The 22,607-nt window shown below is 41.2% G+C and overlaps 1 protein-coding gene across 1 annotated transcript in view; it reads left to right on the top strand.

The window, feature by feature from the left end:
* The window catches only part of MARCH1 (membrane associated ring-CH-type finger 1), a 126,453-nt gene that overhangs the window by 31,223 nt on the left and 72,623 nt on the right, over positions 1-22,607 (top strand). The window contains exon 2 of the mRNA XM_015414024.1: positions 20,776-20,826. Within this exon, the coding sequence (XP_015269510.1) occupies positions 20,776-20,826 (51 nt within the window). The remainder of the gene's footprint in view (positions 1-20,775; positions 20,827-22,607) is intronic.

The following is a 22,607-nucleotide window of genomic DNA, read 5'->3' as shown; positions in this document are numbered from 1 at the left end:
CCCGCGTTCCCCCCCCCAACCGACCCCTGTCCATACCTATAAATAGAAGTTAGAGGTAATGAACTCTTTGAATTCAAAAGTGTTGTCAAATTTGTTGAGTTTTCCAGATTATGTATGCTTTATTTGGAACTGTTTCTTTTGTAATTGAGTAGTAAAGAATTGATATTGTATGAAAAAATCTAAATCTATGTAGATCCATATAATCGATGGTTAATGGAAAAGAAAAAAGCCCCAATGATAGCTTTTTAAAAGAAAAGCTTTTGTTTGTAAAACTTGAATAAATAAATGGAACAATCTGTCATTTCAGTGACAGTACATTACTGATTTCATCTTGAATCTGATGGTTATATTGCATTAGCATGCATTACTCTGTTTCAAGCTCCTTAAAATGTAGTGAACAGCAAAGGCAAATTTATGAATGATGCTCTGAATTTTTGCACACATCTTTTCTCTTCTGACAAAGCCACTTAACAATGATCAAATTTAATTTCAATTAGAAATGCTTTTAAAAAATACAACCTTATCTTTTTATCTAATTCCCAACAGTTCTCTATGTGTGGATACTTATTTCTACAGATAGGAGACATACTTACCCAAAAAAGTTTTTCGGCAAACGTGGGGAGGGAGTGGGCAGGTAAGCAGCAAGCTGACAAGAGGAGGGGGGAAGCACTGATGATGGGGGGAACCAGAACCAAAAAGAGCACTGCCCTGTGGGGGGGGGAGGCAGCAGAGGGGGGCAAGAGGGCAGAGGTCCAACCAGGGGGGGGGAGACTAGCAAGTGCTGCACTGACAATGGGAGGGGCAAGGAGCAAACTGAGAATGGAAGGGAGGCAAGCAGTCAGAGACCTAGTGATAGGCACAGAAGATGGGGGGAGGTGTGTAGGCAGACCAGCTCACTTTATTTATTTCTTTTTTAATCCCCCTAGGGGGAGTTTTTTATTGGTTTTTTCACAAAACTATAAACTACAACTGAAAATATAGGAAGGGAAACTACATCTAAGGAGAAAGAAAAGAAACCCACTAATAACTAAAACCCCAAGAGTGGGAGATCAATACATCAGCTTATCTCAATGTTAATCTAAAATGCTAGTAATACATTGAACATAGTCGGTTATGCTAAGTTATTTATCTTTTAACCATCCATTTATCTGTTAAATGAAACCCTCAGAGCATCCCAAAGTTATTACTAAATTTTCAGGCACAATTCAGAGTCCTTCAGCTTTTATTTTCTCATATCTTTTCTTATCCTCAATTTATATGAACTTTTGGGGGCTGCCGCCCCCTTTTCAGAGAGAGACTCCTCGTCAGAAGACACTGAGCCTAACTCGCCATCCGATTTGCTTTCTTCTTCTTCCTTCTTGTCCTCCGCTGGTTCCCCCAGCTGTGTTCTCAGAAACTCCTGTGCTTTATGAACAGAGTCAATTTTTTCTTTTTTATCGTGGAGCTTGAAAATGATGGCTTCTGGAATTAACCATCTATAACTGATGAAATTTGTTTGTAAAAAAAAAGGAGTAAGTCTTTATATTTCTTTCTCTTCTGTCTTATTTCAAATGGAATGTCTTTTAAAATCCTAATATTATTGTCCCCGATTTTCAAGGGTGTTCCCGTAGTTGCTTTCAAAATAGAATCTCTCACATGTCTGTTTGAGAATCTGACTACTATTTCCCCAGGCAGATTATTATTTTTTAATGTATAAGGAACAGGACCTGTAGACCACATCCATCTCGCTGTAAAGATATTCCTCTGTCAAATCTGTCATTGGGGCTATTGAATCGCTCAACAGTTGCTTCAGATTCTCTCCTTTAGATTCCGGGTCCCCTTGGAATCATAGGACCAAATTTGCTTTCTCCATTTGCAGCTGTAAAAGTTGTGACTCTTCCGTAGCTTGTTTCATTTCCAGCTTTTGCACCTTTTTCTAGACTTTTTTTAGTATTGGCGTCCATTTCCTTCACCTTCTCTGCCATTTGCTCCGTTGCATTTAAAGATTTAGTCAATTGCAGCTGCTGTGAAGCCAAACTCTGACCAATTGTTGACAATTGTTGCTTGTTTCATTTCCAGCTTTTGCACCTTTTTCTAGACTTTTTTTAGTATTGGCGTCCATTTCCTTCACCTTCTCTGCCATTTGCTCCGTTGCATTTAAAGATTTAGTCAATTGCAGCTGCTGTGAAGCCAAATTCTGACCAATTGTTGACAATTGTTGCTTGATATTAGTCATCTCATCCAGCAGAAGGCACAAGGAATCTGCCAACATTTTGGAAAGCTCAGTGGGCTCCTCCGTTCGAGGACTGTCCACTAGTTTCGCTTTCAACAGTTTGACTTTATCTGGTTTCTTGCCCGCCATCTTTTTGGATTATTTACTTTTCTAAAAGTTTCTAAAGTATCTGATATTCGCCCATATGCTTGTCTGCGCTCTGGTAAGTCTCTTAAAATAGATTTAGACACTTATTTTTCCGCTCCCCCCTCTTTATTTCCGTGTTTTCTTTAATGCATTTGGGAGGAGCCCCTCCCCCGCTCGCTTTTCATTGCTCATTGGGGGGGGGGCAGCTTTCTTTTTAAATCTTCATGCTCGCTTCAACCCGACTCACAGTTCATTGCCGGCCAACCGGCCATGCTCGGCATCGGTTTTTCTTGCCCGATCTCCGACGCTTGTCCCGGTCAGCCACACTAATTCCATGTGGTCACTCAGCGGCAGGACCTTCGGGGTGGAGGAGCACCTCAATTCTCCGGCATCGCGCCGGCAAAGAGGTCGCCCACAGAGCAGCTCACTTTCTAAATACCAGCATCTTCAGAATTCCAGAGCACATAAAGTCTAGGGAACCAGATTCATGGGATAGCATAGGAAGAAGATGACCTCCTGTATTACATGCAAATTATTATTTTTAATTATGTACACAGTGATATCAGTATATAGTTCACCAGATTCATGGGACAGCATAGGAAGAAGATGACCTCACAAACATGAAAATACGCAGGTCTCAGACTGCAAGGCACTTATAAGTCAACAATAGACTAGGAGGCAAAGACCTAGTGACTAAGGAGAGAACGTGCTTGGCTTCTTTTTCTCTCTGGGCACAAAGTGTGGAGGTGAGCTGCACATGGGACTGCACAGACAGAAGAGATCCGTTAACCGCTTGTGCAAAGCCTTCCAAGGGAGTGGGGAGGGGGTCAGTTCAGGGGTATGATTGAAGGGACGGGCAGGGGAGATGGGGATGGAGCACAGCCCAGACCTGGCACCTTTATTGTTCCAGGCACTGAGGTGGGGGGGAGGGGGAGAGAGAGAGGAAGGAAGGGGGAGGGGAAAGATCCTGGGACCTACCTGGGCTGGGCAGGGCTGGGTGGCCTCATATCCCATCACAGTGCCCTGACATTTATCCAGGGCAAGAGGTTGGCTCTCACACACACTCTCTCACACACACACCTGGGAGTCTTCTAATGATTTGTATCCCTGGCCAGATCACCCCAGCTTTGGTATGACTGGTGAGGAGTCCCTTTTCCAAAGCTGTTAGATGGGGCAAGGCACGTTTGCAGTGGGGCATTGCCTTTGTCAGCCCCTCATGGCTATGGGCTTGCATGGGAGGATGGAGTATCCTGACTCAGAATGAGAGGAGAAAGCAGGTGGTGCAACCCCCTTCCCTCTCAGATCTGAAGCCTTTTGGGTCCTCCACTATGGGGAATGTCTTGGCAGAACAAGGGCCTCAAGAGGGAGGAGTATTATATGTACAGTCTACTTGTCACGTGTTGCCTTTGTTTGGCTTTGCTTTTTTGAAAAAGTATCTAAAAATCTGCTGATGTGTCATGCTGCCACATCTTTCAATTAGTCAGAGAAGTCAAAAGAAAGCACGGCATTGCCTGATCTGTATGATTTGGCCTGCCAAGCTATGGAGTGGAATCTTCCTTTTTCTCTGAACTTAATGAAATGCTAACTGGGTTTCTCCTTGTCTTGACTGATGTGTTGTCAGCGCTGTACAGACGGAAGCGTTCTCTCCTTCCATCTCTTCCCAGACTACTTCTGCTCCTCCTGAAGGAGGGTGCTGTGAGACAGGATAAATTGAAAGCTTAAGAATATAAAATAGAAACATGCCATTATTTCTTCAGTCTTTGATCTGTCTTAGTTGGCATTCTGTCTCTGAACAAACATGAAAAAACAGTAAATGTTTTTACTAAGTCACCCTCCTTAATGGACTGTCCAGCACTGCTCAGTAGGCCTGTGTGTGTTGGCTGCACAATAGTAGGTTTCTGAACCGGGGTATATTGGCTCTAGATAGTGTGGTTGTCACTGCAGTTGTAATGCTCGAGAATGTGCATTGCCTTAAGGGGTGTTGTCATATATGACATACATTGTTTGCTTTCAGTATGATATGAGTTCTTGACAGCTCTACCTGTTTCTTATCATATCATAGGAAAAAGCTGCAAAATGGCATCTATGACCTTAGAGAATATAGTGTATAGTGTGAGTTCACTGACAGATACAGATCAAACCAGCCCTGTTGCTTATTTCTAGTGATGGGTGGGCACAGGACTATTCTGCAGCTTTAAATGGCAGCAGGTAATAAGCTATCATGATTATCCTACAGATAGCAGTTGGGCAAAATTAGAGGGTATTTGTGCCACTGTCTGACTGCTGATGAAAAATTTACCCAAAGCCACTCCAGGGTATCCAGGTTGCCCACCGAACTATTGGGGGGAGGTCAGTCTCTGCCAGACTTGGGACAGAGTCCTTGATTGTAGTGCCCTCCAGTATTCCCTTATTTTAGGTATTGCCCAGAAAAGGCCTCAGAATATTACTGGGGGGGGGGGGGGGACTTTCACTCCAGCCCGCCCTCTCCGCCACCAGTTGCCTCTCTCAGGATTTCTTTCGGTAGGTCTGGCCCTTCCTCCTTGGTCTTCCCTGGACTAGCCTAAAAAAGGATTGCCTGGGTGTGGGCTGACTCTGGCCTCTCTCCAGGACCCATGGTGAGTGAAGGGAATGTGGGCCAATGGCCTCCCTGGCTGAGCCTTCCCTTCTCCTGCACTGTCCTCCCCATAGGTTTTAAGAGGCTGCTCTGGGTGTCTGCACGGGCCCCAGCTGCTTCTGGCCTCCTCCTCTGGCATGTTCCCAGATGCAGTCTGTTGCCTGAGCCCTGACTCCCTTCTGAGGCATGTACTGGACCTGCCAGGCTCTAAGGCTGCCGCCGGTGCATCTCTAGGCACGACTGCATTCTTGCTCCCTTCCCCATGGCCTCTGGTGGAGCTGCCTGCCTCAGCAGTGCCTGGTTGAGGCCATTCCTCACCAGCATCTCCTCTGCAGCAGGGGGATAGCACAATATTGTAGAAATACTGCAGGGAATGACTTCTGCCTGGGGAAGAGTGAGATTTCCTAAAATAAAACACTTGGCTTCTCAGTGGAAGTCTGCCCTTGCCCTACATGTATGAATCAGTCTTTTTAAATGAAATGGATTCTCCCACAAGGCCAAAGGGAACACCATTGAAAATATGCAAATTTGCTGAGCATTTCACTCAAGATATTTACAAGACAAGACCCTAAGGTCATGCCTTGAGACCTATCCCATGGCCCCTCCTGTTTTCTTGTTTTTAAATAGCCAACCTGATGAAGGATTCTGTAGAACTTGAAAGGTTGCACATGATTTTGTGTTATTTTTATTGGCTCTAATAAAAGATACTGCATCATTTTTGGATCTGTATTTTGCTTTGAACCTAGGTAGCGGCTTACAGCCGCTTTAGAAAATTTTATTTATTTATTTATTTATTTATTTATTTATTTATACCCTGCCCTCCCCGCCAAGGTGGGCTCAGGGTGGCATACAGGTAAGGATTCATTAGCTGCAGGGCTATTTTTGGGCAGGAACGCACAGGAATGGAGTTCCGACTCGCTCCCAAGTTGGCCACGCCCAGCAGGAACTCATTAGCATAATAGGCCACACCCAATAGCAGAAATCCATTAGGATTGGCTTCATTAGGGGTGTGTGGCCTAACACGCAAAGGAGTTCCTGCTACAAAAAAAGCCCTGGGTTTTGACAACAAGCAAGGTAAACAGAATAACAAGCAAAAGGTGGGTGTGGCTGGATAACCACACTTCTGGTAACATGGGGGTGCGTCCTAATGTGCTAATGAGCTGTGCTGGCAGGGGTGTGGCCTAATATGCTAATGAGATTCTGGTGTTGGGTGTGGCCTATTATGCTAATGAGTTCCTGCTGGGCTTTTTCTACAAAAAGAGCCCTGATTTAGCTACAATTACTTTATTATGGAAGGCTTCTAATAGCAATAGAGGCTGCATTTAGTTGAGCAACAAGATAAAGACCACCATTATGAATGGCCCTAAAATGAATGTATCATCAGAATTAATAGAAATTAAGTATCCTGATATCTAATTGAATTTTTGGTTGCAGCTGTCTTGTTGCTAATCGTAAGCATACAATAAATAACTAATCGTTTCAGTCTGAAATCTCTCTTTACATTGTGCCAATTGTACAGGAGGAGAATTAACCTTGGACTTTGGTAGTATTTATTTGTAGAGTGTATAACCTCGTTGCCATGGAAATCAGCATGCAGCTTGCTTGTGTGACTCACATGCTACCATAGCTCAGTAAAAGCTGCATCTTAATGGAAAGTCAGGTCAGTGTTTGATTATAATAAATAGTTTTTGTAGGTCATGGACGGGGAGGAAGGAGTCCTTTTATTTGCATTTATCCTTCAGACATATACCATAGGATAGGGAGAGGGAAATATTTTAAAATAGCTTTTCAGATTTCTTATGAAAACAAAAGAAAAATAAGTGTTGTTTAATTTCATTAGATTTTTTTGTCTTTCTTGGTATTTCTGTTTTTAACAGAGGTTTTTTTTTAATTTCATCGGATTTTTTGGTTTGTCGTGGTCTTTCTATTTTTAAAAGAGTTTTTTAAAAATAGGATAGGGAAATATTTTAAAATAGCTTTGGATAATAAAAATAGTATGGATAATTTTAATAATAACACAATCTCTGGATAGGCCAGACATACAACAAGTTAGCTGTTGGAGAAGTAGTACAGAATATGAATTATAAGGCTCCTCTATAGTGGAATGTAAATTACAAGGTACTGGCTATGAAGCTGTTCCATAAAATATCACACATTGTGAATATGGATCCGCAGCATTTAAATATGCATGGTTGTTTGGTACCTAGAGGGATCAGGAACAAGAGCATTGTGGAAATAATAAACTTGCAGCCTGAATGCTGTTCTGTTCTAGTGTAAGGGCTTAATAAAAGACCTGGAAAAATATACCCTTAAGAGTTGTTTAAAACTCTCCATATGTTCCTGTGTAGTTTGACTGAAGTTGTAAGCTTCATCTTCTGATTTTAAATATGGAGTTGGCCTACTTGCCTGCTAATCTGTAATTATGAATAGAAGGAAAGTTGCAGAGCAGTGTTTTGCACCCCCAGGAAATACTTTCATGGATGTATATGATTTATTCAAATGTGATACATTCTGACATAAGGTTCAGGTGTGTGGGCTGCTATTGATACAAAACACTGCATCAGAATTGACTTAAGAATTTAAGTTTTCAAGTTACTGCTTGTGTTGGGCTAACATTTGCAAAAATAAATCAAAGCAAGGTGAAAATACTTTTCACTTTATGTTTGGACTTGGGGCTGGTACTACTACATGTTAAAAACAGGAAAACAAACCTCTATATAGCGTTCTTTCTGATCTTCTCTGTAGCATTTCAGTTTTAGTATATGTGCTGCTGAAGCAAGCAGTATATGGCATCCTTTCTAAAGAAATGCCTCACCTTGCCTCCCTTTAAGATCTAGAGCCCTGCCTTTAAAGGCATATTTGGGCCCACTAAAGAGTTTCCTTGTTTATGCTAGCAAGATGAATATCCAGAGTCCATAAAGGGTGACAGAGTGACTTAGGGAGAAAGTGTAAGGAGGTCTGTGCAGGAGTAAATGCTGTTTTATTCAGGGGGGCATACACCCAGGAAGTGAATTCTTTGGATTACAGCCCAACAGTCTGAGTCGTCTGCCTGTAGTGTATGATGGGTTTATAATCAGGGCACCAGGGCAAGATCATTTCCGTCAAAGTAGTGTGCAGGGCAGAACAGAATGGACAGTCAGGCTGCCAAGGACAAGGAACATCAAAGTAGTGTGCAGGGCAGAACAGAATGTCAGGCTGCCAGGGACAAGGAACGGGAAGGTTGAGGGCCACTGAGGAATGATGTGAAGCACTCATTCTGAGAACAGCACCTGGGAGATGCTTCATTGCCTAGATGAAATCAGATGACTGGAAGGTAAGGTTATAGAGGATCAGAGAAAGGCAACAGCTTTGGGTGAATGAAAGTGAACAGAAGCAAGATGAATGGCTGATGAAGCTGTTTGGGGTCCATGGAGCCATGTTTTTAAAGGGTCAGTGGCTTAGGCAGTAAGAATCTGAGAACTCGTGCCAGTAGTAGTCCCTGACAGTAGTAAACAGCCCTGTACTCAAAATAGGAAGCCAGCCATGAAGACTGCACTGCCTTCCCCAGTGCTTCAGTGAGGAGGGGCAAGATGGACTACAATCCTGGGCCTATATGTGTTACAGGAACTGCTTGCACTGAAATGGGTAGTTAACAGAAGATGGTGCTGCACTACATCTGCCCATTATTGTATATTGTTTTGTAGCAATCATTTTCAGATAGATTTTCCTTTATGAACAAGACAATCCTGTTGTGAATGATTGCTGTAGTGCAACAATAGCACAATGACCAGCTGCGTGTGGATGCAGCCCTGGATAAGCATTCCTACCATGATACATTTCCAGTTGTCTTTAGTTGGTAATGTGAGTCCATAAACTACATCATAACTGACTGCATCTCCAAAGGAAGTGCTGTATCTGTTAGTTTAGTAGAGAAAGGATGGACATTTTATGGATTATAAATAAGATAATCAAGCAAAGTTGTTTCCCAGCTCTACATTAATTGAAGCACCTTTTGTTCAACATATTTAATTAATGCTCTTTCATTTTTGAAATGTTTTTGGCTGTTAGGCAAGTACTTGGCTGTTCTTTCATGTTGGATGTTAATTGATTGTTTTCTGCCAGTTAGTATGACCTGATTGATTTCATTGTGAGCTACTCTAGCTCCCCAAATAATTAAATTTGTCATCCAAATCAAGGAATCCAAACACTGATATTGTGTAGAGAACAGATAAATGTATAGTCCTACTGAGAAGAGAGAGCCGGGTGAGGAAAAAATACATAAAGAGGGTAAACTTTTCACAATTTTACAGTGCAGTTAATTCCGATTGATTCCGAATGAAAAGGTTGGGGGGGGGGGAATGTGCCATTATTGGATGGTGATTTTTTTTCTTTTTAGTTTAAAGAAACTAAAGCTGCATGGTCAAAGCTGATGGCTGCAATAATTTCTATATAACTTCCTTATCGCCTTAGACTCAAGACTCCTAACAAAGAAATGAGTTGCAAACATGATATAACAATCAACAAGATACCTCTCACTTCTGCATCTTTTTTGTTGCCTGTTCCCTAGAAAACATTTTTTTTTAAGCCGGTAGAACTGGTGAACAAGGTTTTGTTTTGATATGCGCTGGCACTTTGGTAGAAGCCTGAATGGGGTGGTACTTTAGCAGAATTTATTTGTGGTGTATAGAGCTATTAAACCAGCTTTTTGTCACAACTGTTCATTTCCCTGGTATCAGTGAAGCACAGTTCATGTTATCTTTCAGCTTATAGAGGAATTTCAAAGTGCTGTGTAGTATGCTATACTAGAATTAAATGGAGAAGGAGGGCAAATACAGGCTTCTGTCATCAAACATGGGTGAAAGGGTCCCTCAGCCAGCTGTGCAATATTTCTATTCAGTCAGGGAAGCAAGGACAGAGAAGCTAGGAAATCCTCTGTCTCCTGCTATAGTGGGACACAAACCAGAAGTGACGTTGGCGTAATGTTCTAGCTGTCAGCCAGATCTCTCTGGTTAGATGTGATGATATCTAACACTAGTGTGATGCTGGAGTGACTATCTCTGCCCAACCAGCATCTTTTGGCAAGTTGCCAACTGCTCCATAAATAAAACAACAAGGTCTTTCCCCTCTTCTCTTCCCCTTGTATTTATGTATGGTGTAATATATGGCTTTTATAGTATACAGTGCAACATGTGGGCTGAGAAGATTTTCATTAGAATTAAGGTTTTAAGCCAATATGGTGTGAATTGCTGCATATAGTATAGCAGTTTAATTAGTTTTGAGTCTTCCCAAACTGGGGGGGAAATTAAGCCTGCAATTTTACAAAAAGTATACCCGCCACCAACATGCTGCTCAGGCATTTGCAGCTGGATTCTACTGGAGAATGAAAATTGAATCAAATATTGCTGTAGTTTGTGCCGGTCACTTATAATTGCCACATAATTTAGACATTAGCAAGGAAGCAGCAGAAGGTGACTGTGGCAAGCAAGAATATTTAATGAATTGGAATGCTACTTACAGTGAAAAGATGAAATAATTAATGGAATAGGATGACATAGAGCAATCAAAGAATAGGGACTTCCAGTTTATGGTGACATGCTGGCGGATGCATCTCCCAGATCTCCCGGGGATGTGATCTGCGCACCAGTGGCTAGGAGGGGGGGCAACGGGTTGCCACCCCCCCCGGAGCCTTGGCAAACCCCCCGGGAACGGCAAGAAAAGCGATCGGCGGAGGGGCCCCTCCCATGTGCATGAACTAAATAACAAAATACCAAGGGGGGAGCAGAAGAAAAAGCATTGAAATCTGTTTTGAGAGACTTACCAGAATGCAGATAAGCATATGGGCAAATTTCAGAGACTTTAGCAAGTTTTCATAAAAGTAAACAATCCATTAAAATGGTGGGGAAGAGGGCAGAGAAAGACAAACTAGCAAAAGTGAAACCAGCGGGGAACATGAGCCCTTGACCGGAAGAGGTCACTGAGTTCTCCAAAATGTTGGCAGATTTCTTGCGCCCTCTGCTGGACCAGATGACTAACATCAAACAACAGCTGACAACTCTAAACCAGAACCTTGCAACTCAGCAGCGCCAACTGACTGAGACTTTAAAAATAATAAAGCAAACGGCTGAGAAGGTGAAGGAAATGGAAATCAACACGAAAAAAGTCAAGAAAAAGGTGCAAAAGTTGGAAAAGAAACAAGCTTCGGAAGAATCACAACCTTTACAGCTGCAAATGGAGAAGGCAAATTTGGTCCTCCGGTTTCAGGGGGTCCCAGAATTAAAATGCGAGAATCTAAAGCAATTGTTGAGTGAAGCATTAGCCCCAGTTACAGGTTTGAAAGCAGAATATCTTGTAAGTGAAATGGATATGGTCTACAGGTCCTATTCCGTGTACATCAAGAACAATAATCTGCCTGGGGAAATAGTGGTCAAATTCTCAAAGAGGCATGTGAGGGATTCTATCCTGAAAGCAACTACAGGAACACCCTTGAAAATTGGGGACAATACCATCAAGATTCTAAAAAACATCCCATTTGAAATAAGGCAAAAGAGAAAGAAATATAAAGACTTAATCCTTTTTCTGCAAACAAACAGCATTGTCTACAGATGGTTAAATCCAGAAGACGTCATTTTCAAACTACACAATAAAAAAGAAAAGATTGACTCTGTTTCCAAAGCACGTGAGTTCCTGAGAGTGCAGCTGGGAGAGACAGCCGAGGTGGAGAAGGAAGATGACAGCAAATTCAAATTGGACTTGGTGTCTTCCGACGAGGACTGTCTTTCTGATAAGGGGGCGGCTGCCCCAAATGTGCATATAAATTGAGGATTAGAAAAGACAAAACAAAATGAAGGCCAAAGGACTCTGAATTGTGCCTTAAAACTTTAGTTTTATTATGGGATGCTTTGGGGGTTCTCTTAAACAGTTAAATCAATGGATAAAAACAGAAATAATTTAGCATAACGGACTATGTTCAAAGTAATACTAGCAATTTAAGATTAACATTTATATAAGCTGTTGTTATGATCTCCTATACTTGGGGTTTTAGTGATTAGTTGGTTTTTTTCCTTTCTCCCTAGATGTAGTTACCTCTTCCCAATTTTTAGTTGTAGTTTGTAGTCTATTAAAAAATGCAATAAAAAATCCCCTCCAGGGGGCCAAAAAAAAAAGAGAAATCAAAGAATAGAATAAGATAATATTTAATGGTAAACAGATTTTTTTCTATAATTGGTGTTTTCTTTAAAGATTTACACATGCTGATGTTATATCTACCTTCTTTGACATTTCAGGCAGCAATAGCTCTTAGGGTTGTTATAAGTACTGCTAAGAAAATAAATAGCTGATCAATTATTTTATTATTTTATTTTATTAGGCTTTTAGCCCTCCCTCCCCCACAAGCAGCCTCAGGGTAGGTTACAACAGCAAGAAGTAGTTGTGTAGTGATCATTATGATTTACTGTCTGTGTTGCTAAGTTCCCAAATGTTAATATTTTAATGTGGTGGTTGGGAGGGTTGAGCAGCGGTCACTGCTACTTACTGTCAGTCACCAATCCTATTTGTCTACTTAGTGTGTGTGCATAGCCAGTTTGGTATAGTGGTTAAGTGCGTGGACTCTAATCTGGGAGAACCGGGTTTGATTCCCCACTCCTCCACTTGCACCTGGCTGGATGACCTTGGGCAAGCCATAACTCTGGCACAGCTGTTCTTGAAAAAGAGCAGTTTCTGTCAAGAGTTCTCTCAGCCCCACCTACCTCACAGGGTGTCTGTTGTGGGGAGGGGAAGGGAAAGGAGTTTGTAAGCCGCTCTGAGACTCCTCTGGGCAGTTAAGGGCGGGGTATAAATCCAATCTCTTCTCTTCTTCTTCTTCTTCATAGTAGCTACGCAATGTTCCCTCTAAGCTATGGAGTCTTGTGAGCAAAACTTCTATGTTGTGAGATACTGGCATTAAAGTTGTGAGCGAGCAATTCGGCTACTGCATACATTGGTTTGCTCTGGAGACATCCCTTCCTGAGCTAAGACAAAAATGTGTGAGCTGGAGGCTAAAAAACTGTGAGCTAGCTCACACTAACTCAGCTTAGAGGGAACACTGGTAGCTAGCAAACAATCAGGTCCCATGGATGGCAAGGAAGCCAGATGGGAGGGGGCGGAGTGAGAGAAAGACATTACTCTAACTCTGTTTATAAGTTACAATGAGTGCACATACAATCTGTGTACAGTGTTCACTTGATTTTTTAAAAATTATTTTTATTGTAATTTTTAAAGAATAATAATAACAATAACCATAAAATTGAAAAATTATATGAGTAGGAAGCTCATATAAGAACATTGGAGTGATGTCGATGTCAGGAGATTAGAAACAGTGAAACATAACCATATGAGATGTCAGGTTCAGTATAACACAATGACAAGGTAAAATTGCTAGAAAAATGTGTACAATTAGAGGACTCAAAACTAAGAGTGGAACCTCAGAAACTATGAGACTCTGTCAAACAAAAGAGACCCGACAGTCAGCCAAAGTAGAGGGGTACTTAAAAGTGAATCCACGGGTATGACAGATTTGACAAAAGTAGGTCTTGATCTGCCATGAATTGGAGAACCCGTGACCAGGTGTTCACAAATCGAGATGAGGATTTAGAGGAGTCCAAAGGAGCCTGTTCTATAACAGTGGTGATTTTAGCCAAGATCAACTGATCCCAGATTTTAGAGTGCCATAGCGTTAAAGTTGGAGGATTGGGAGATTTCCATAAAGTTGCAATCGTCAGCCTAGTTGCAGCAAGCAAAATCAAAGTGAGTTCTATGTGAGCATCGGACCACACTGTAGAGTCCCATAAGTTGAGGCGTGCCAATTCAGGTCATACTGGTACAGATTGTGAAGTAATTTTATTTGTCTTTTCCATGACTGTGCACCAGAAAGGTTATATCAATGGGCATTCCCACCAGCAATGAAAATAGTCTCCAGTTTGATCACAGTTTTCCCAACAGAATGGATTGTTTTGGATTTATCTTGTTTAATCTTTTAGGAGTATAATACCATCTGGAGGTAAGTTTGAAAAATTGTAAGCGAGTGTTGAAGCTTCCAGAGATGTTCACAGGTGATTTCCATATGGAATTCCAATGGAATTCTTGTAGATCCATTTGTAGATCTGTCTGCCAGCATTGTTGGTATTTCAACAGGGTCTTATTATCAATGACCAATAGGATGTTGTACAATTTTGGCAAGAAGCCTTTAGAAGATTTTGGAAAAGTCTCTATGAGATTTTCGAAATCGGATCTTGGTCTATCGAAGGGGCCCATTGAAGCCAGTGATTCCATCAGGTTTTTCAGTTGAAAATAACGAAACCAAGGAAGATGTGCACCAGTGATGCACGCAAAATATATCTTCTCTTGCATCTTGCCCTTTTTTTACAAAATCAGTTAGATGAGAGAATGCAGCTAGAGTCCACTCCTTAAAGGCCCCTGTTTCTAATCCCAAGGGGAACCAGATCTGATTTGTGAACATTGTAAATACTTGTTGTCTTCTAGAATCCCAGATCTTTATAGAAGCTGTCAAAAGAGGATTATTTTGACTTGATTTTTCATTATATGTGTGTTGAGTAATTCTTATGTTACATTCAAAACATGTACAACTGAATGTGTGATTGAAACCTCACATTTCTCTAGGTACTGGCCATGGATTCATTTGTAAAGTGGACACTTGTTGGCTGTTTCTTACAAACAGGTTGTACATGCATTTACTGTATCATGTAAACAAGGCTACTGTCAGCTTGGTTCAGATAGGGTCTCTGAACCTTATAGGGTCTCTGAACCTTCAGAGAAAGAGATGGAGATGGATCCTGTCTCAGAGTCTGCCTTGTCCAGATAGGGTTTGAGGTCATGGAGAATTAGGCTGATAATCGTTTCTCAGGAGACTTTGGATACCTCTCAGTCTGACTTTTGTGATAAAGCAGGGCTAGCATAGTGAATTCTTGAGGAAGAGAGCTTGCATTTACACCGTGGGAATCCTGAAAGTGAAGGAAGACCAGTCTTTATCCCAGGAATAAAAACTCCACTGTTCTGTGTACCCCCAAGAGTTAAAATTAGAATTGTTCTAACTTAATGTGCCCATCAAAAGCTGTGTGTTAACCTGTAAATAGTTTAAAGTTTCATTATTATCCTAGTAGTGAATATAAGTTATTGCGTTTTTTATCCAATTATCCTGATGCCTTATGTATAAGAACTGCATTTAGAAGGCTACTGGAGTTCATGCTGTCAGTAGACAATTTGGAATAGAGCCCACTCTGGTTGAACTACACAGCATGCTACCTTTGTTTGAATGATATTTAAAGCCCTGACCTTCACAGGGGTTGCTGTGACCTCATAGTAACATACCATGCAGAGGGTATAAAGTCTGTAATGCTGAACTTATTGCTTGTGTCAGCCCAGCTGTGCAGAATGTCTCCAGATCTATCCAGAGCATGAGACCCTAGGGATGCTTGCAGCCCTGAACAAATGCAGTCACCAGCTGAACTTTACTTGACTTTTTGTTTGTGCATGAGTCTGCCTTGTGGATCACTTGTAGATAACAACACTGTTCTCCTAAAGGTTCCACTTGAACACCATACCAAGCAGCTTTGCAGTTACTATGTAGCTGCTTGTGGTATTAAGGCTCTCGCTCAGCCATGCCTTTCTAGATCAAACTGAATAAAACTTTGTTGGTCTTAAAGGTGCCACTGGACTCAAACTTAGATCAAATTACATTGCTTCAGTGCAGCAGATGCTTCTGCACTTGCACAGCTGGCAAATTCATTCTTCTTGATCACTGGAGAAGACAACATGTATCCCCCAATGTCATTAGAGTGATTTACTGTTCAAACACCAGTCAATTGTACTTTTTTCATCTTTGCACCTACACAGTAGGATGCATCATTTAAATAACCTACATGGGATATGCTACCTGCTGTCTGCAGCCATGCAGTCATCCTATCAATCATAAATACAAGATCTGTCATTCATGACATCAAGGTTTGTAACCTAGGTTTGTAGGTTCATGGAAAATAAATCAGCCCCACACATGTAGAGTTGCATTCTTATAAAGCTTACTGTAACAATGGGATTGAAAAAGGCATTACCTGTCAGTCTTCCAGTAGCAGAAATGTCTTCAGGATATGCATATCTTGCAGGCATACAAGAGGCAGCAAAAACGAAGAAGCAGTCAGCAAATTCTCTCTCTGGAGTTAGAACGGACTAAGTACACCCTATATGTCGCAAACTGTTGGCATGCTGTTGTCTCTTAAACAATGCATAGTCTGTGCACCTTTGTGTAAAAAACTTTCTTGAGCAATCCTGAGACATACATTGACACCAGAGATGGGTAAGTCTCAACACGAAATGTCAAATGGTCCCCCCCCCTTTCAACAATGTGCCTTTTGAGTTGGAGTCAGCACCAGTGCCAGACACAGGAGAGAGAGGGCAGCAGCTGTGCAAAAGCAGCATGCAGTCATACGTACACAATCAGACACGTTCAAGCTGTTCAACTACGGATGAATGTTCAGCTCCAATGATCACTACCTGGAAGCAGGATGCTAGCCAAACCAGCAGGTAATTGGACATCCCTGCTTGGAGCAGAGATGTTCTGAAAAATCGGACGTGGTTTGCTCATAGGATCGGCTCAATAGAAACATTATATCCTGCTGTCAAGTATTACAGTGTGGAAGACGCATGTCTGCTGCTGCTGTGTATATCAGAGAATGGTGTTCCATCAAATGCTCCGACAAACTACTTATCTTGTGATTAATTAAATTCTTTCCTACATGACATATAAATTTAGTGTATATATGTCAAATAATACTGTGAGCAAGCTTTGTTCTTGGTTTTCCTTTATACTTACAAATTACTATCCAATTTGTAGTTCCAATAAATACAGACTCTGAATTCACAGGCAACCATTGCTGTTGTGTAAAAAAAACAAAACTGGACTGAAGTTGTGTCAGTAGCAGTTGAAAATAAATGCATAGTCTTTTCAGATGAATGCTTTCCTAAAAACTGCTCCAATTTTCAGTGTGATCACCTAAATTAGCCAGAAAGATTTCTGTTCACTGATCTTGACCAGGGGACCAGCAGGGCATGAACACACTGGATACGGCCCCCCCCCCCCCCCGGCTGACCCAGTGCTAGTCACACACTCTTAGCACAGAGTTGTTGTTAGGTTAAAAATAGAGAGGGAAAAACGATGTATACAGCTATGAGCTCCTTGGAGGAAAAGCAAGATAAAAATTTAAGAGACAGAGACGAAGGATAGCATCACTTCATCCATCATAGTCTAGTGGGTAAGGAGACAGCTTGTCCTCTAATCTCTCCAACTCAAGTTCAGGTTCTGTGCCTAACACTTTGATATCTGTAATCTCAAACAGGACCTTTGAGCCTTTGTCTGACCAAGAGAAGAAACTTTTTTAGCTGAAATTGGCATTCTCTGAGAGCAGCCGTACAACCTGCTCTCCTTTCCCACTATAGGTGGTGAGTTCAGTTTAAACTATTTGTCTGTCTCCTGGAGGCTGATGGTCAATAAAAATGGACTCTCCATGCCCTTACTGGTGCTAAAAGACTTACATTACAACACCGGAGAGATAAATGCTCACCTCCAGTAATCCAGTGGATTGAGGATCTTGCAACCTTATCAACATTTGAATGTATGCCATATAGACAACAATCACATATGGACGTACTTTTAGATATTTGGAAGCCTTTTATACATGCTTAACTGTAGGTGCTGTCATATTGCTATTAGATTTTTTTAAATTTTCTTTCTGTTTGGGAGTTGCAGTATTTAAAAATCACCTTGAAGGAACAAAATGGGAAGGCATGCACAATTAGTAAGCAGATAGCAAACAACAACAATAGCAAAAACCCTTTCAAGGAAAGATATTTTCTTTACCATGCCTAGCCCCTTGCATTGAGCTTGAGAATATTAGAAGAGCTGATTCTAAAGCAGGCCTAGAACCTGTGTGTATAATGCCCAGGGTGTTCTGTTAGGAATAAAATACTGGGCCGGGCAGGGGGGACTACTTAGAATAGAACACTTGTCTCTTCCAACTCCTCCACTTCAAAGGGCTGTGTATTTGTAAGGATAACTGTGCATCTGGAACTTGTGTGGGAGGGGGTGTCTTGAAGGTGCATGTGACGGGATTCCAGGCTTGAGATCAGCCTGCAAACAAAGACACTTGCAAGTCACATGACTAGCAGTGGTGATGTAAGCCTGATGCAGAACTCAAGGGGGAGTTCTACATTAATAAAAAACAACAACCCTCTTGACAGTTGGAGTTTGGCAGTTGAGACTGACAGTTCGTTTGTAGACAGTTGGTACTGAGCCAGGGGACCGATAAGTCTTGTTGGAACAAATGAGGTATCTATATAGTTTCCAATATTAAGGGAAACCGAGAAAAGCCAAACATGAAAACCATAGTGAAAATTAAGGAGTCTTAACCAGGAAAATAAGCTCCTAGTGGTTAAATAAGAAATACACATTCCTCTCCCTTAGAAATTATACTCTGCTGGACAAAGAGCCTGGTTTAGGGGTTTAGTGTGTGCCAGAAATGTTGATTGGATTAGTTGATGTCCAAAAATCAAACTAAGGTACAGACTGTGCGACTGAACAACAACAGCAGAGGTATTTCTCTGTGAAGCTGGAGAGTACCTAAGAAACCCACACAAAAATTGGCTGTCTAAAACAGCATAAGGGTTGAGTTTGGAGAGAGAGAGTGATTTGTACTGTGTCTTCTGAAGTGACTGATAATAAAGGAACTAACCTAAAGCTGAAATATACCATCTGCAACTACGTATCCACAAGCATCAAAGTTTTCCCTTGTAAATATATTTCCTGACTGTCTTTGTAAATAAATTCTTCAGTTGGTTTTACTGTTCCAAGTTGCATGTGCCTCAGTGACGGACAGTATCTGACAAAGTTAAACAGTAAACTTCATCTTATAAAAAGGCAGTGTTCATAAAAAGCCCCAGAGACAATAAGTGGTTTGAAAAATAAAGGGGTTTGTCACAGATGCCTTATGTCCTTAATTCAAAACAGTTTGCGAACCAATACCAAGTCTAGAGGGGTTGTAATACTATTTAGCTTACCTGTGGCCACTTCCTCCTCAGCCCTGAGGTCTTCCTGCTTCCGGGAGCCGGGGGGAGATTCTCCCCCCGTGAGTATTGCGGGTCCCTCTCCTTGTATGTATTTATTTTCACTCTGGATCAGTAACACCTTTTTACTGCTGGTTGTATTTATGTGGACATGTGTATGTGCACATACATCAGTGACCTTCCCTATGCAGACACACACACCTGTTTTAGGTCCGGTTATGTTCGTGTGAGGCAAGTTTTGCATGTAGAGCTCTCTAGCTTGATTGTATTATGCAAAGAGATTGACTGATGCTCTAAGACTCATTTTAATTGTATATATTGTAATCTGTTTAGAATGATGTGTGTAACCTTTTATGTCAGTTTAATGAAGAAATAGCAGCTGCATTTCTTTAAGATGGAGATAATCTTTGTAGCTGATGATGAAGCATTGTCGTATGCCCTTTTTCACCGCAATGGACTGTGTTGTTTTATTTTAGCCAAGAATATAATTTTTTTCTAAACCTCATTTAATGAGTAATTAAAAATCAAGAAAATCAGAATCTGATTATTTAATTTTGGTAGATTAATGCTCAGTTCTGCAGGTGGATTTCAGAGATGCTGTTTGAGGAGTGTGCTCTATTCATTCTCAGCCAAATGATAACTTTCTTCTTTGCTGCTCTGGGTATTACATTGTCATTTGTTACCAGCAAATATATGATAAAGATATGGTATAAAACCTAGCAGCATAAATCAAAATGATGAATTGGGAATTCCTACCATTGCAGCATGATGGATGGGTTCCATAGCGCAGTACTAGCATGTACATTGTCCCAATTCCTAGGTTCAACCCATGGCATTTCCTGAGAAGATCCTTGTCTGAGGCCTTGGAAATGCACTGTTTGCAGAGTGAGTAATGGGCTAGGTGTACTAGTGGCCTACTCAATGTGAGGCAGAATTTTATGTTTTCTGTCACTCTGTCTAACATAGCGTCACTAGATGTGCAGAATTCTCACATTGTTGCACTGAGTTATTGTGGGACACAAGCATGGGTAGAGATGGAGCAGAGTAAAAATGGAGCAGGATAATGAAAAAGAATATTCAGTAAGTGTATTCAGCCTTTTATTACTTAGGGACCTCTTTTGTTAAGATAATTTAAAAAGATAATTAAATAGAATTCACAGAGTTCAGACTTGTGTATTTCTCAGTTTCCAGTAATGTCAATCAGAAATTAATTTCATCTGTGTCTGGAATTTAGAAAAACATGTGATCTTCCTCTGAGCACTGAAAGATCAGGGTTTCTTCAGGATGCACTGAATCTTTCCTATTTTTTATTTGTGTATGCACCTTTTTATAAGATAATTTTGAACAATGGCAATCCAGTCTGAAGAACAAGAAATCTAAAGAACAAGAAATCCATAGAACAGTCCAAAGATCTGCATATCTAGTTCTGTTGTACCCAAAGGGGATTCCAACTTGCATTTCTTGAATCGCATTGCCCATGACTTACAGCAAGCCGCTTTTGAAACTGTAATAAATTCCAAAGCAGTTTATGATTTGGCATGATTATCTGCTGTTCAGAGGGAAGGAAACTGCATGTGCTCAAGCCCTTCAGTGTGCTTTTCAAGCCAGACAATAATTCTTTACTACCATAACTTTGTAAGCTTTAGGCAGCTGGGGGGGAAGGCCGAAAACCAATGTATGTACATTTCATTATGCTCCACTCCCAAAAACTGAACAGTCCTTGCAATTCTTTTTGCAGAATGATAAATCTCCAGGTCGCTCAACAAGTCGGTCAAGTAACATTTCAAAGGTAAGTAATAAGTAGAGTTACTTATGCTACTTACATAAGAAGACCAATTGTGATGTGTCTGTACTGTTTATATTGTATTCTGATGGACAGTTATTGAAGATAGTGGGATATGTGTCTGGATAAAACATACATAGGAATGACTGCATATTTATTTGGACTTTCGAACACATTATTACAATTGCAATAATTATTTTTTGCAATTCAGTGTTACTTTTTCTTTTCAAATGAATAGTGTGATCTCATTAAGCTTTACATTCAGCACATAAGTTGCTTTAAATGGTTATACCCCACCTCTGCCTCCCTCCAAAAAACCAAAATACATTCACATTCCTATGCAATTCAGTAAAACCAAAATGTCAATTAAACATCATTTCGTGCTGACTGCAGTTCCGCAGTTTTCTTTAAGGTCAGTGTTATGTAAAGCAGATCATAGAAGTCCATGAAGTTATAAAAGCAAGCAGCATCCTGACCAGATTGGCTGAATATGAGAGGACAGAGAGTGATGCACCAGAATATGATAGATTATGGTGTGTTATTCACATTTTAGTTACATAGTTTAGAAAGGATTCTATCATCTGCTTCAGATTGGTTCTCAGTTTGTAATACCATAGCTAAGAACCAGATTTTCTGTTTGGCGGGGAAAGGATTGGGATAAAAGTCAAATAAATTTTAAAAATCCAGGTTATACCCAATTTACACACTAGCAGATTTGTAATATTTCTGAATGGCTTGTAGTCTATACAAAGCACCCAGGTAATGGGGTATAGAATAAATGAGAATTCTGTTTTTAAAATGTTATACTGACATGAATACATATAAATTTTATGAACAAGAGTAAGTCAGGTTTTGATAAATGAGGTGTCTACTGTTGGAAGAGGGAGATGACATATCCTGTGTTGCTTAAATGAGTTTAATGACATGTTTTAATAATGTTTCCCTGATAAAGATTGCTAAGCATCTGACTTAATATTGTTTGCTATCCCAGCGTTTCTGATGGTGTATCTACCTGGAGTGTCAATAGATCAACAGAGTCCCAAAGTGTCTTACAGACTGAGAAACATTATTGAGGCATTAATTTTTCTAGATTGGACCTACTATGTCAGGTGCATAAAGTGATATTTGAGTGGGTAGAGATGAATGAGAAGAGGTAAGCCCATCAGTACTGGCAAATGGTACTATATATATATATACTAGCAGTAAAGCCCGTTGTGAAAGCAATACAACGAGATCTAGAAAGAGGCTCTGGGGCAGTGCTCTGGCTTTGGGCAAACAGTGTCAATTTGCTGTGGTGACCTCAGCAGGGTATAATGACAGAGTCCACTGTTTTCTCCAGAGGAACTGATCTCTGCTACCTGAAGAGCAGTTGTAATTGTGAGTAATCTGTAGCCCTCACCTGGAGATTGGCAGCAATTGTTACCCAGGACAAAATGGCTGGTTTGGAGGGTGGAGTCTATGGCATTCTACCTGTCTGAGGTCCCACCCCTCTGCAAACCCCACCCTCTCCAGGCTCCACCGCAGAAGCCTCCGGTCGCCCGCTCCCTTCCCCTCCCCCACCACCGACTCCTGGGCCGGCAACTGGAGGCCGGGTCCCTTCCCCCCCCACTCAATCCAGGGCCGGCAACGGGATGCAGAGGCCTCCGGCCGCCGCCGCCATTCCCCCACCCCCTCCCACTCTCACCCACTACTGTTTACCTTACCACCATCCAGCCTATGCGTTCCTTACAGACCACATCTTTCTAGATCCCGTTGTATCGGTTTCACAACGGGCTTTTCTGCTAGTT

Source organism: Gekko japonicus, unplaced genomic scaffold (genome assembly GCF_001447785.1).
Source record: "Gekko japonicus isolate JY-2015 unplaced genomic scaffold, Gekko_japonicus_V1.1 scaffold2749, whole genome shotgun sequence".
In the NCBI taxonomy this organism is placed as follows: Eukaryota; Metazoa; Chordata; class Lepidosauria; order Squamata; family Gekkonidae; genus Gekko; species Gekko japonicus.
The sequence above is the reverse complement of the archived record's forward strand: the minus strand, read 5'-3'. Positions and strand labels throughout refer to the sequence as shown.